A 15538-nucleotide genomic window follows, 5' to 3' on the forward strand; every position below is an offset into this window, starting at 1 on the left:
CAATGCAAGAAAAGCTGGACTCCCCCTTGGTCTGCCTCACAGCAGATTCCTATTTGTTCATGTAGTTCCCATCTCATCACCCTTTTAATATAAATAACACTCCCCGCCCTTTTCAAAACCCACAGGTAGAAAAACAGTTGAAAGTAATGAAACCTACTCTCCCTCACAATGAATTATAAATTAAGACCGATATTTTACTAGTTAACTCAAAGAAAAATTTTAGTTTAATAAATGTTTTAAGAAGGTTATTATTTATTCACGTTACCGTATACTAGCATTCTTAACTAAGATGCCTAGAGTGTACAGAGCTTTTATGGATGTAGAGAATTAAAGTTCAAGACATAAGACTAAATAATGAAACACTTCAGCAGAGGAAAGGCTTCAATAAAACTTTACAAAGCTTGAAGGTATCATACTAGAGGACAGAGAAAAAAAACAGCTTGGAAGAAGCTAAAAATTAGGTAGGTGGTAGGAAAGAGTAGAAATGTATTCAACTTTCATTTCAAAAATTTAGATTTCTGCTAGATCATTCCTCCTTTTTTTTTTTCTTTTAAGAAATCAGACATGTCAGATCACTTCTCCTATCTCCCAGGATCAAGACACAAGGGCATGATGAAAGAGTCAATGTCTAAATCTGAAATAACAGTATATGAAGAGTCTAGAGAATAAGAGGGAAATCACTAAACTATTTAGGGAGCATATTTTACGGGCAATTGCTTATATGCATAGAGTGAAAACAATACTTATTTAAATAAGTAGTATGATATACATGGATGCTCTTATTCCCTATTATTCTTTTAAACAGTTAAAATAATTTATCTGGGCTTATAAAGTTGTTCAGATTTAAAAGCAGTGGCACTCCTAATTCCTCCTTAAAGTTATACTTACAGTTGGAGCAGGAGCCATAATGCTCATTGGTACAGGAATCATTGGAGTCCCTAAGAAAAAAGCATAATGAATCTTAAGGATATAATTATATATACAATTATATATTGTATATCAACTACATGCCATATATATAAGTACCTCCAACTCAGTTCTTTTAAGGGGAAATGTAGGATTAATGAAAATGAGAAATTAATGGATATTTTTCAAAAGCAACATAGTCATCAGGTTGGTCTAAATTAACTTATAAGCAAAAAGACTTTCTAAAAGCAAAAAGACTACCACAGCCTGCTTTTGCCTTAAGGAGTAAAACTGTGGATAGTTATCAATTCATGTTCATCTACTTCAGTACATCCTCAAAAACAGCAACTTTCATACAGATTTGCTTACAGATGAACAATGGTATTAATGACTCCTTGATAGTTAAAAAACAAAAGCATCCAATAAGAAATTAATCTGGAAACCTAGGAAGAATCTTGTTATTCCTGGTTATTTAATAAAAGCAAAAATCATGAAAAAAAATTAGATTAGTAACCTCAACCAATGTCAAAGAGAAAAAAAAATCTCTAAGACAAGCATCTACTGCCCTAAGGGTTTAAGACAGCTATCAATGGGCTATCACTATTGACATCTTAGTGGAATCTGCAATTTTGTTTTCAACTAAATTGTTTACTAATCAATAGTTGCTACATTGACAGTCCTTGTGTACATAAGTAATGACGAAATCTTACCATTTGAAAACTAAGAAAAAGGTTGCAATGAGGGTAAAATCAGTAAAAGATCTGTCTACTAAAACACAAATTTTAAAATGCTTCTAGAAGTATCTCAAGAAGTTCTGAAATCACTTTTCAGTTCAAATTTAGCATCAACTTAAGATAATTGTCCATCTAAGACTGGTAATAAACTCTTTTAACAACTATCCATTTATTTTCCAATATAACCTATTTAAAATAATCTCAGTTTTAAACAAAATTTTTAGAAGATGAAAATCAAGATACTTATCAATAAGCCTAAAAAAGACTGTACAAAATAGAAAAAAAAAGACTGCAGAATCAAACTTGGGTTCAATTCTTTGTTCTATCACTTTTAGCTATGCAAACTTGGGAAAGCTCTTTAACTTCAGCTTCAGTTTCCTCAATTCTAATGAGGTAATTATTTCCTCAGAGCGCCTACTAACTGAGATCATTTATGTGGAGCACTTAAATAGGTGGATACTCAAAACTATCATCAACTCTTAATTTTTAACTTTTAACTTTGCAAAACAAAAGCAAATACTCCTTTTACCAACTGTAACCTGTGCAGAAATTCTTCCACAGGTAAACTTTCTATTTAAGAAAACCTTAAGAAAAAGACATTTTGAAAAAAACTTTTTTTTCCTTTTTAATAGTTACTAAAAGGTTTAATAGTATGGTTCCCACCTCAACTTACTAATTTCATGAATTGCAAAATTTACAAAAATGTATTGCTGCTCATTACAAATCTATGCATGCTACGGTTAAAAAAAAAAAAAAAAGGCAAAGTGCACAAAGTGCAAACAGTGTATATACCAGCTGAGGTCTGAAAAAACAAGTAGGGTAGAATAAACATAAACAAACACAGTGGGATATACATTACATCTCTGGAGAGCTACACACCAGAAACTGATAAGAAAGACTCCCCCCCCCTTTGGGGAAGGGAATGCTCAGGAACTATGGGGGGAAAACTTCCTTTAATCTATAGCATGCATTACTTTTTAAGGAAAAATTATGGTTTTTTAAAATTTATTTTCTAATTTAATATATAATGTGATCACCACATACGTTATCTCAGAGTTCAATTAATTGCACTAAAAGGCAACACAAGAAAATTATACATGAATATGGGTATTGTGGTCTTGAATTATTATACTAGTTTAGCAAGCATACTTCTTTTTTAAATTTTTTCAAGTATTGACGCTGCACACAGGATGCATGTATGAATGAGCTAGCTGTAACTAAAGTCTGATTTATCATTCAAGTATACCTCCCTAAACAGAAATGATACTGTATGCTATCACAAATGGAATCAGAATTGTTTAATAGTGTTAATACTCTATGAACAAATGCCCACATTAGTATGGCACTGACCAAACAGACAAGAAGAAATACTGAAAATCTGGTTTTAAGGTCTGCTGACCCATCTTAAAAGATATACTAGGAGTAGCCTTAAGAGAAACATGGCCCATTTATCTTCCACTTCCATTTATAATTTAGTATAGTGTTCATCAGAAAACAAGTTACATTTAGTATGTTGTTTTTTAAAAATTCAAAGGAATTTAAAATCTTTCCTATAAAACCAATATACTAGTAAGGAAATTCAGGAACTGATTTTTTCATTGCCACCTTTCCTGATTCTGAACAAGTGATTAAGCTTTATCTCCAATGCCTTAAAATTTCTTCAGAAATAGAAAGTAAACTATTCTTCCCTATAACTCTAATAACACAAAAAGTATCATGGTTATTAGTAAGACTATCAAAAAATAGATCGTATTATGAGACTATAAATTAATGGAAAAATATATGGGGACCCCCTCAAATATTGATGCCCAAATGAAAGTGGCTCAGGACACTATCCTTCTCAAGTAATCAACTGGTTTGATGGTTGACAAGTAACTTTTTTCAGTTTTCTGTTAACATCATTGTCTTAATCCCCCTTTTCGGGAGAAATTCCTTTACAGTCCATTACAGAGCAGTTAAGTCACTGACTAAAATTCAGTAACTGTTACATGGAATAATAAACTGATAGTACTCAAACGTTCACACTAGGTCCCTGGCAGCAAGGGGTAACAAATACATATCCATGATTAGCTAAAAGACCAACTTAAAACAGCCAGCTACAAGCATAAATGTCTTAAAGACTTGTACAAGTACTGCATTCTACTCCACAATACATATACATAAGTAGTTGTTCTGATTTTTTCTTTTTTTTTTTTTAAATTTTGGCTGCGTTTCATTGCTGTGCATGGGCTTTCTCTAGTTGTGGCGAGCGGGGGCTACTCTTCATTGCAGTGCGCAGGCTTCTCATTGTGGTGGCTTCTCTTGTTGGGAGCATGGGCTCTAGGTGCGTGGGCTTCAGTAGTTGTGACACACAGGCTCAGTAGCTGTGGCTCGTGGGCTCTAGAGCACAGGCTCAGTAGTTGTGGCTCACGGGCTTAGCTGCTCCGTGGCATGTGGGATCTTCCCGGACCAGGGCTTGAACCCGTGTCTCCTGCATTGGCAGGTGGATTCTTAACCATTGTGCCACCAGGGAAGCCCTGTTCTGATTTTTTAAAGTTATGATTTACCCTCAAATTCCTGAAGTTTTAAATGATACCCCAGAAAAATTGCCATTTTTATCTTGTGACTTTTCACACTTACTTCAACACTGCTGTGTACTTCACCTAGGGGTAGGAGGCCCCCAAAGCTGAGCCTCTAAAATGTACATGTTATGAATTAACACCCCATCATATGAGCCAACTGCAACGTACTTTGGATTTTGCAACAGTCAAGCTCTTTAGTAAACACTGTTAACTTCAAACACATAATCCAATGGTTAAAGCCAGGTCACTGAAGTAGACCTTTCTTCAAAAAGAAATACTTCTGGATGGTTTTGTTTACAAGATCATTTGTTCATTTCAGCCTGAATTACATAGAGTCTATGTTAAAAGAAAATACTTCTAACATGCAAATTAAGGAGAACTCTTAGATACTACCTTTCAGAAGGGAAACTGATTCTAAATGAAATGCTTTCAACCCCATCAAAATAAAAAATATGTGAACTACCACTCATAAACCAGAAGAAAACTCTTTTCTCCTAAGTCAATATTAATTACAAACCTCAAGATAATGGTTCTCAAATGCGGGTTCTCTTAACTCTGCTTAAATGGATACCTATGAATCATCTGTGAACTTGATAAAAAGAGACTCCTGAGGCCCAATTTTTCTGAGGATTTGATTCAGTGGCTTGAGGTGGGGCCTTAAAATTTTTTTTTATTTTTTTTTAAACCTCATAAAACATTGGAGAGAAGCTTTTAAATAGTTATTTCGAGAGCTCTCTGAGATTTATTGTCAAGGATTTCCCTGGTGGTACAGTGGTTAAGAATCTGCCTGCCAATGCAGGGGACACAGGTTCGAGCCCTTGTCTGGGAAGATCCCACATGCTTGGGAGCAACTAAGCCCATGAGCCACAACTACTAAGCCTGTGCTCTAGAGCCCGCGAGCCACAACTATTGAAGCCTGCGCGCCTAGAGCCCAGAATCCACAACAACTGAAGCCTGCACGCCTAAAGCCCGTGCTCTGCAACAAGAGAAGCCACCGCAATGAGAAGCCCGCACACCACAACAAATAGCCCCCGCTCGCCACAACTAGAGAATGCCCGCGCTCAGCAATGAAGACCCAATGCAGTCAAAGATAAATAAATTAATTTAAAAAAGATTTATTGTCAAGTATTAAAAAAAACAAGGCAGAATAGAATACATAGGATGTTACTGTATATCGGTATCAAAAGAATAAAACAAAACAAATGGATAGAAAAATAAAAATATCTGAAAGGATAAAGAAACTAATAACCCTGCTTTGTTCCCCCTTTCAGTAAGGGGACAGTAACTAGTTATATGGGAATGTGAGAAAAATTTTCCACTGTATACCTTTTTGATTGATGTTTGAACGTATAGTTTTAAAAACGTATAATATTTAAAAATACTATACTATCTAAAACGTATAGTATTTAAAAATAAATGTATTACCTATATTTTAAATAAAGACTTTTTAATTTCCCAGATGAGTCTGATACTCAGCCAGAAATGAAAACTATCACCATAAGAAAATGAGACATCACATTTCCAGAATGCTAACAGCTCTTCTACCAACAGTCACATATGTATCATCTTCCTAAAGTTAATATTGCAATGACATAAAGATGGGTTAAAAAAAAAACACAGAATCATTGGTGGGAATGTAAAATGGTGCAGCCACTACGGCAACGGTATGGAGGTTCCTAAATAACTAAAAATAGAGCTACCGTATGATCCTACAATCCCACTCTTGGGCATATATCTGGAGAAAACTCTAATTCAAAACATACGTGCACCCCAGCATTCACAGCAGCACTATTTACAATAGCCAAGACATGGAAGCAATCTAGATGTCCATTGACAGATGAATGGATAAATAAGGTGTGGTATATATTTACAATGGAATATTACTCAGCCACAAAAAAGAACGAAATAATGCCATTTGCAGCAACATGGATGGACCTAGAGATCATCATACTAAAAGTCAGACAGAGAAGGACAAATATCATGTGACATCACTTACATGTAGAATCTAAAAATATGATACAAATTAACTTACTTACAAAACAGACACAGAAAGCAAACATAGTTACCAAAGGTGGAAGGGGAGAGAGAGAAATTAGGAGTTTGGGATTAGCAAATATGAAGTATTACATATAAAACAGATAAAAAACAAGGATTTACTGTATATCACAGGGAACTATATTCAATATCTTGTAATAAAGTATAATGGAAAAGAATCTGAAAAAGTGTGTGTTTATATATATAAATAACTGAATCACTTTGCTGTACACCAGAAACTAACACAACACTGTAAATCAACTACACTTCAAAAACAACAACCGTATCCATAAACTTACCTGGAGGTACAGGTGGTGGAAAGCCAGGAAACTGTGGGGGTGGGATCCCTGGTGGGAGTGCTGGGATTCCCATGGGAGGGCGATTCAAATGAGGGGGGAAAGACATTCTTACCACAGCGGTCTAAAGAAAGAAATCATGACAAATCATGTTATTTGAAAACTTTACAATTTGATATGCCTGGTTTGTTGGCCTTCATTTTTAGAGTATCTGCAAAATTCTCAAGTTTTCTTACCCAAAGGAGTTGGCAAAGACCCTCTTTTCTCTGTCTGTCCATTGAGAATTTTTTAAACTTAGATCTTTTCTAAAATAAGTTCCCAAAATGTACACGATCTAAGTTCAGGATAGACTCCTACAGTCATATGGGAATACATATAAAGGAAGAAAAAAATTTTGAGGTTCAGTTAATATCCAAAAATTAAATACCAAACATCAATGAATCTTTTAAAATCAAACTCAGAATCCAGGAAGATATCTAACAGTTTTTAAGTGTTCTGATGCATTAATTTTTTATACACATCAGCACCCTGAAAACTAAATTTACAAAGTTACACAGTATTTGTTGATTCAGTGTTGGCCAGTTCTTCCAGGAAAAATGAATGTCTCAGTAACTTTCTACAAACCTGAGGGGGGAGGGGGGATGACCTCCATATATCAGGTCACATAATAACCATTCAAATATAATGGTTCAAATATAAATCATTCACATACAACTTGTGACAATGAGAAAAAAGTGGTAATTTTTCTTAAACTTAAAAGCAAACCTCTTAACCATTCTTGAATGATATTCAATGAATGAATGACTGAAACTCAAGAATCAGACGCTGCGCTTTGGATTTTTAAAAATACAAGAACACAATGAACTGTGTGATTTGGTTTGTGATATCATTCCTTAATAAGAAACTTTTGTCTTTTAGCTAAATGAATAGGAGTACTGGGCTTCCCTGGTGGTGCAGTAGTTAAGAATCTGCCTGCCAATGCAAGGGACATGGGTTTGAGCTCTGGTCCAGTAAGATCCCACATGCCGCGGAGCAGCTAAGCCTGCGCGCCACAACTACTGAAGCCCGTGCCCCTGGAGCCCATGCTCTGCAGCAAGAGAAGCCACTGCAATGAGAAGCCCACGCACCGCAACGAAGAGTAGCCCCCATTCGCCGTAACTAGAGAAAGCCCGCGAGCAGCAACAAAGACCCGACAGAGTAAAAAATAAATAAAATAGAAGTACTTAAGACTCTTCCTCCCCCCAAATTTTATATTTTTGTCAACATACTCAAGTGTCCAGAACTACTGAAAAAAAGCAGAAAAATGATGTTAGAATGCCCTAGTAGGATTCCATGCACCAATTTTAACAAGCAGCCAAAATAAGTGGGTTGATCTCCTATCAGTGATGCAGCTAAAAGTGGTGATTTGATTAATAGGAGATTTTCTGTTGGACACTAGGAAAAACTCCCCCACCTACACTCTGTAACTGAAGGAGTCTAGAGTTTCAGAAGCTTTTAAAAAATGTTTTTCTCTATTATTTTCTTTTCTATGTTCTATATATTGTTTTACTCACCCTTTAGAAGAGAGAGGATAAAATGTGCATGTCTTCTACTTCCTCGCCCCTGATTCCAACAGTTTGGTATAATTCGTTGTATTCTTCTAAAATATCTTTCTAGACACAAGCTAATATATAATCACTTATGTTTCTCTGCAAACAATATAATCATACTATATTGTTATGTGCATTTCTCCCTCATCATTAACATCTCTTCATGTCAGTTGATAAAGTTCTATTCCATTCTTTATAATGCAATAAACTATTACTATATAGCTGTAACTAACCAACATTGATGATTCTCCACGTTTTACCTCTTATAAATCATACTAAACATTCTTGGATATATTGGACATATAACTCTAAGCACCTGTGCAAGTAATTCTATAATACAGATCAGTACTGTATGTATCTACTCTTTACCTCCAAATCATCCTCCAAATCTAGTGTACAAATTAATATTCCCACCAACAGTACATGGGTACGCTCTTTCCTCACCATCACTGTAGTAAATCTCCAGTGTGACAGGTAAAAAAACAGTTTCAACTTGCATTTCCCTAATCACTAGTGCAACTGAGTATCTTTCTACCTGTTTATTAGACATTTCTTCAAAAATCATGTCCTTCATCCTCACAGCTCTTCTTCCTCAGTATTCTTTTCACTTAAAAGTTAGGATATACAATATTCTGTAAAATCTAAACTTCAATTTCGAAAACACAGTACACTTAAAATATTTAGGAAGCTTTACAAGTAAAATAAATTCCTAGAATGTTGCTGTATACCAGTAAATAAGGTACTGGAAATGCCTTAAATATTAAGTAGGTATCAACTTAAGTTAAAAAGAAAAATGTAACAAAACGTGTTGAATTTTTTATTAATCTTTTTTAAAATACTTTTTTGCCCAAAACAAAAACAAATATTCCACATGGAAGGGGACAGGAGTGTATATCCTTTTAAAACATCGAGGGCTACTGTCCTACTTAAAGAAGCTTTTATATTATCATTATAATACTCTATCTCAGCACTTTCTTAGGAGGGCAGTTGGTATTAATACCTGTTAAATAAATAATCAGTGAATGAATCAGTAAACAAACTCTGAGAACCTCGTTAAATAAATTTATTAAGAAGCTACCATGTGCCAGGTACTATTCTAGCAATGACTCAGTACCTAGCCTCACAATGGTTACAAAGATTGGGCCACGAATTCATCTTCAGAATCACTTTTTCCCAAGTACTAAATACAAATACTACTTTTAAAAAGAAACCCCCTAAGTTCTTGGTGTTTAAACTATTTTTCATGGTTTTCAAATGTATCCATTCTGTTAAGAGTTAACCAGATTATGTTTCAGTTTATGCTAATATACTCATTTCATTCACTCCAATTTTTCTACGAAGTATTTCCCTTTTATTTGGAACTGTTCAAAAGTTGCTTATTTGTAGGCTAAACTTCGAAGGTGAAGGTAATCTTAATAAGATAACAGCCCCTCCTATGGAAATTCAGAAAACAAACATTTCTGATGATCTCTGATAAATATTAATATTCACTTTAAACATCCTAGGGACTTGCCTGCTGGCACAGTGGTTAAGAATCTGCCTGCCAATGCAGGGGACACAGGTTCGAGCCCTGGTCTGGGAAGATGCCACATGCCACAGAGCAACTAAGCCCGTGCACCACAACTACTGAAGCCCACGTGCCTAGAGCCTATGCTCTGCAACGAAGAGTAGCCCCTGCTCGCTGCAACTAGAGAAAGCCCACGCGCAGCAAGGAAGACCCAACACAGCCAAAAAAAAATCCTAAAATGAATATCAACACTTACTTCAACATAGTTTGGTATACTTTGATGTATGTGAAAATGAATGAGAATAAACTTTTATAATAAAAGAAGCTTATCATCTTTGCCTATAGGTGATAAATTGTAATACAATAAATTATACAGATAGTCAAAGTTGGTAGGTACTTTGTAGAATGAACTAGGGAAGAGAGCTAGTGAGTGCTTTATTTTAAACATGGTGGTCAGGTCTCACCAAGAAGGTAACATTTGAAGAAAGACTTGCAAGAGACTGAGGCAGGAAACTCTATTCTGGAGGGTAACAGCCTTCCCAGCAAAGGAAACAGCAAATACAAAGAGCCTGAGGTGGGAATGCAGTGTTTGCAGGAGGAGTAACAAGGCCAACAGTTGGAGCACAGTACTGGCAGCAACCTGGAGATGGGAAGGGGGTTCAAAGAGTGTAACGCTTTGTAAGCTGCTGTAAAAGTACTGGTTTTTACTCTGGATGAGATGAAAACATTTGAAAGGATTTTGACTTGATTTATATTTTAACACTGTCACTGGCCACTATGTGAAGATAAGACTGGAGGAGAACAAGGGTAGAAAAGCAAGAGACTATTGCAATAATCCAGATAAAAGAGATGGCCTAGAACAGGTAGTACCAGTGAAGTGGTAACAAGTTATTGGTTTCTGTATATACTTTGAATGTGGTCAATTGCTGAGGGATTGTGTGTGGGGTTTGAGAGAGATGCAGAGGTTATTTTATTAGCACTGAAGTGACTTAAATAGCATTTAAAGAATACCTGACTAGTAGTGTTTCGCTTTCAGAAGGTTCAAAGCATTTTCACCTGCTAAGTATGAAACTTTATGGCCCAAAGTAACAAAAACAAGCCCCTGTGTTGGAAGTGTTCCCTATCTCGACTGTGACAGTGGTCATACAGGTTTATGTATTTGTCAAAATTCACTGAAATTAAAATGGGTGCCTTTTACTGTATGTAAATTTTATCTAAATAAATTTGGTCCTCCCCCAAAAGAAAGCACACTTCTAAAGAAGCTTTACCTCTTCCCCTCAACATATGCATGCATTCTTTTCCACTTTCTTCTCTTTACTCTCTTAAACCACTCTTTTTCTGCACTCATGAGAATACTATTACTGCTTATATGCGTTCCTCCATTACAGATTTATCCCGATAGACACAAAGCATTTCAACAGGGATAGATTTACAGGCTAACCCCATCAGGACACTGTGTGCCAAGAAGCAACTGAACCAACAGATTCTCCTCAGCAAACACTCATATACAACTTAATCATTTATTCAATAAAACATCCAGCTCCAATTATTTACCAGGTTCTTTTCTAAGCATTATTTTTATTAGTTCTGAAAGAGCAAATTTTAAGTTATTATGTGTAGTTATACAGCCAGTCCAGTAACTCTACATTAAATATGAATGATTAGTGTGGCATGCACTGTTTCCTGCTCTGCTTGTAGCCTTCAAGGTACAATGGACTGACATAACTGCCCCAGCCTAAGCAAAGCAAGCCTAACTAGAGAGAGACATTAGTGGAGCCTAGAGCTGACGTGGGGATAGGGAGTGACTTGCAAACAGAAAAGAGGGATCCTTTGGGGGTAATGGTTGCACAACTCTGCACATTTACTGAAAAACACTGAATTGTACATTTACAATGAGTGCATTTTATATGTTAATTATACCTTAATAAAAGGTAGCAATATGACTTCAGGACAATTTCAGGCAAAACCCAGTAAAGACCGGTAGATCATACTGTACCAATATTAATTTCCTGATTTTGATCACTGTACTGTTGCTAATTAAGAGAATGTAACTGTAAAAAATACACACTTAAGTATTCAGGGGTTAAGAGGAACACCACATCTGCAACTTAGTAGCAAAAGTTTTCAGAAGAAAACTATGGAGATAAAAAGGAAAGGAGGATAAAGCAAATTGGTAAAATGTTAACATCTGGGGAATCTGGATGAAAGATACTTGAGAATTCTTTGAAGTTTGAAATTATGTCAAAATAAAAAGTTAAAAAGCAATATCAATTCTGGTTAGTGGAAATATGTTCTTTTTATTTTCTGGAGTTTCAAAATTCAAAAGAAGTTAGGAAGAAAGCTATTCAAAAACTTTGAGGAATCAATCAAAATTCTCATAAACAGCAGTGGTAGAATAAGAAAAAAATTATCAAGAGATTAAAAAATAAACAGAATTTTTTATAAGTTGTTAAAAGATTCAATGATTACTTCTGCTTCTATAGTATAAAAGTCAGTATGATTTTTCTCTAAATCATGTGTAAATGAAAAAGGTATATAGCTAACTTGCCTGTGGCCAAAAAAGAAAAAGGAAATTGGTAACCCCAAGAAGATGAATTATTTAATAAAAATAACAGGTAAGATATTAATTTACTTTTGTTTACAAAAGCTTTCAACATTCTCTCACTTAACCTACCAAATTACCTACTGTAAATATATTATTCTTCTTTTACAGATTAAGAAGCTAACTTGTCTAAAGGAACACAATAAATGGGTAGGGACTCCCACTATCCTGAAATTACCAATCCAAAGGCTGTTTTCGCTTATCACAATGCCTCTTTCTAGTAATGACATACCAATGATTAACTCTGACATTATTTACAAAAGTCTACCCAGAGTACACTGGAAAAAATGTTAGAGTCAGGGTTAGGGTCTTGTATTGATACTTCACTGAAAATTCTTAAACAACAAACACTATCAGTTAATGTAGACTAAACACTATGTTACTTGGGTATTGCACTAAGGATTTTACATATTTTTTTCAATTAATTCCCAATTCCAATAACCTATGAGGTGAATACAATTAATAATCCTCATTTTACAAGTGAAGAAAACCAAGGCTTCAAGAAAAATTAAATGAGAATAGCATAGTATCTACTTGAATCGTGAAAAACTGATGACCACTGAATGCCTTTCTAGGCCTCTGAACATCTTTGGAAACAACCTTTTAGAAATTAAAGCTCCTAAAACTATATAAGAACTGTTTATACACTACTACCAACTACCCAATTCACAGTACTTCACACTATAGCAGTCTGGGGCAAGAGAAGTCCAATCTCCTCCCTCTTTTTGGTCAGCTCCACTCTGCCCAGTATCAAAATGGCTTTTCCCATGGCAATATACAACCATATTACATAACTTCAAAATAATCTTCATACTCCTGCAACTATTTCGAAAAACGTGTTTTAAAAGTAGTACTGAAGACCAAAGAAGCATGAGAACGAAGCAACATATTTTAACGTGAAGCTGGGTCCTCCCCTAGAATCAATGAAGATATAGTTTACTTTAACCTCCAGGGGAGGAAGATGGCAAGGCCACAACACTCACCACAATCTTAGACAAGCAAACCAACCAGAAGGGTGCTAGAAAGGTGGGCAGTAGCTAAATTCAAGTTGGGGGCGGGGGGAGGGAGGGCAGTTCATTCGGTGGCGGGCTTTAGACGACCGAAGAAGGGACAGAAAACAGTTAGTGGCCAGGCCCCCGCTTAAAAAAAAAAAAAAAAAAAAAAAAAAAAAGGGTGGGTGCTAGCCGGCTTCTAGGCAGAGCCTGGGGCAATTGTATCCTAGGCCCGGAATAGCTACCGCAGGGCTTCCGCAAGCTCAGGTTAGAAAGAGGCCTCAGGGAAGGGCTCCCCAGGGGCCGACCGAGCGTTTTGTGGCAAACGTGGAGCCCAGAATGGGCCGAGGCCTCTCTGTGGCGAGCCGTGGAAAGGAAAGGGAAAGTGGGCGACAATGCAAGGAGGAAGGCTCTGGCAGTAGGTCCGGCCTCCAAGGACTCCTACTGGGCCCACTCGTTTTCGAGGCCTTAAAGAAGTGGAGAAACCCAAGCCTCGTGCCCGTGCCCATCCCCTCCCCCACCCCTCACCCCCCCCTTATCCCCACTCCCCACCCCATCTTATCCCCATCCCACCCCGGCCCTTTCGCAGGCTCCCCGGCGTTCCCTCCTCCCCCAGCCGAAGTACACTGTCTCCCGGTTCCCACACGCGTTCAGAGGAGCGAACTCACCCGCCGCTGAGGAAATTGTACTGTTTTCGCGGCCTTCCGGGCTCCAGGTTACGAAGGCGGGGGTCCACCAGCTCGAGATTTCTGCGCGCCGCTAACCGGGAGACTACTGCCGAAGGGCCTACTCTCACAGGCCGCAAACACATCCGCGCAGCGCGGGGAGCTTCTGGAGGTCTTCCTATTGCCCGGCGTGCACTGCGGCTGGGGGCGTGGAGAGGAGGATCATAGAGAAGAGCGTAGGTAGGTAGTCGTCACTCTTGGCTCTGACTCACAACACAGCGGCGAATAACCATAGAGAGGAGCGCCTAATGAGGGCTAGAAAGGCTCGAGCTGTATGTTACGACCCACCCTGCCATTTTTGATTGGAGCTGATTGAATCTTATGATTACGCGACGCCATCTTGAGGTCAAGGTTCCGGCTGGACACTGCGCGAGGGCTGTAAGAGTGTTTCCCACTTTTTGTAGTTTGTGTTTCGTGGGTTAGAACCTCGCTATGAGGCTCTTTGAGGTTCGATGGGCTGATAACTGGGCCTCACCCAGCACCTCAGAAGAAACCCCAAGTGCTAATCCTAGAAAACTTCTGTTAATACCAAGAGATAAGTGGCAAAGTCTGCGGTTTTTAAAAAGTGCGCACATACATGCACAAAGCTTACGTGCTGGTAGGGCCAAAGAGGCGGCTAAAACATGTTTGAAATTCCTAAAACGTCCTGTAAAAACATTTAATACAGCTTTCATTCTGTAATGTAAACGTGCTAAAAAGAATTTCACTTATTAGATTATTAAAAATAAACTAATCAGGAATGATTAAGTTATTCAGTTTATGGACTATATGGTCAGTATCTATTTTACAGGCCTTTGTTTCCCAACTGCTTGCTTCTCAGAAGCCTTATAACTTATTCAGTATACAGTTATTGTGCCAGTATACAGTTATCTTGGTGCTGGGAGTATGGTAAATAGGAGGGAGACGTTATCTTTGTTCGGGAGAGCTGCAAACAACGCAGAATCGATGACAAACTCTGACTACTGCATATAAAATTGAACATATCGGTATAGTTCCTATCAGCTTTTCCTGTTTAGTATTACTCTCTCACACTTTCCTTATTTATTTTATGGTTTGTCTTCACATACCCCACTAGAATGTAAACTTAAGGAGAGCGAATATTGTGTTTTGTTCACTGCTGTGTATCTCCAGTGCCTAGAAGAATGCCTGATACATAACAAGGGCTCAAAAAATATACGTTGAATGAAGGAAATGATTATACATGGGTACCAACAGAACGTAAAATGCAGTGGGAGACTAATGTGAAACGCTACCAGTACCACCATTTGTAAAATTTACATCCATCTGTATTTCGGCTTGCTAGGTTTGTTACCATTAAGAAAGGTTAATAATACCTACTCCCCAGAGCTGTTTTAAGGGTTAAATTAGCTAATGCATGTGAAAATACTTTGTTCAGTAAAGCGCTAGTCAAATGCTAGTTATGTTTTCCAAATAAAAAGAGTTTGTGCCTTTTTTTTTTACAACCACAAGCATAAACAGAAATCCTTTCAGGTTAGGTTACTCTGTATCATAAAACAAAACCTTAGAGAGGGAAGTTGTCTCAAGCAACAGTTTGCTTTCCTGTAGTTGACATTTGTTGTTTATGTTGACCC

The 15538-nt window shown here is 37.1% G+C and overlaps 1 protein-coding gene across 3 annotated transcripts in view; it reads right to left on the minus strand.

Moving 5' to 3' along the window:
- The window catches only part of RBM25 (RNA binding motif protein 25), a 53691-nt gene extending 39604 nt beyond the window's left edge, over positions 1-14087 (minus strand). The window contains exons 1-4 of one of the 3 annotated variants that reach the window (XM_059055798.2): positions 13890-14063; positions 8085-8194; positions 6535-6655; positions 889-938 (exon numbers count right to left, since the gene is read on the minus strand). In XM_059055798.2, coding sequence (XP_058911781.1) covers positions 889-938; positions 6535-6640 — 156 coding nt within the window. In that variant the 5' untranslated portion in view covers positions 6641-6655; positions 8085-8194; positions 13890-14063. Of the gene's footprint in view, positions 1-888; positions 939-6534; positions 6656-8084; positions 8195-13889 lie in introns of all 3 variants that reach the window. The other 2 variants (XM_067028198.1, XM_059055797.2) reach the window with 2 other exon arrangements.
- Positions 14088-15538: the final 1451 nt, after the last annotated feature.

This window comes from Kogia breviceps, chromosome 3, assembly GCF_026419965.1.
Source record: "Kogia breviceps isolate mKogBre1 chromosome 3, mKogBre1 haplotype 1, whole genome shotgun sequence".
In the NCBI taxonomy this organism is placed as follows: Eukaryota; Metazoa; Chordata; class Mammalia; order Artiodactyla; family Physeteridae; genus Kogia; species Kogia breviceps.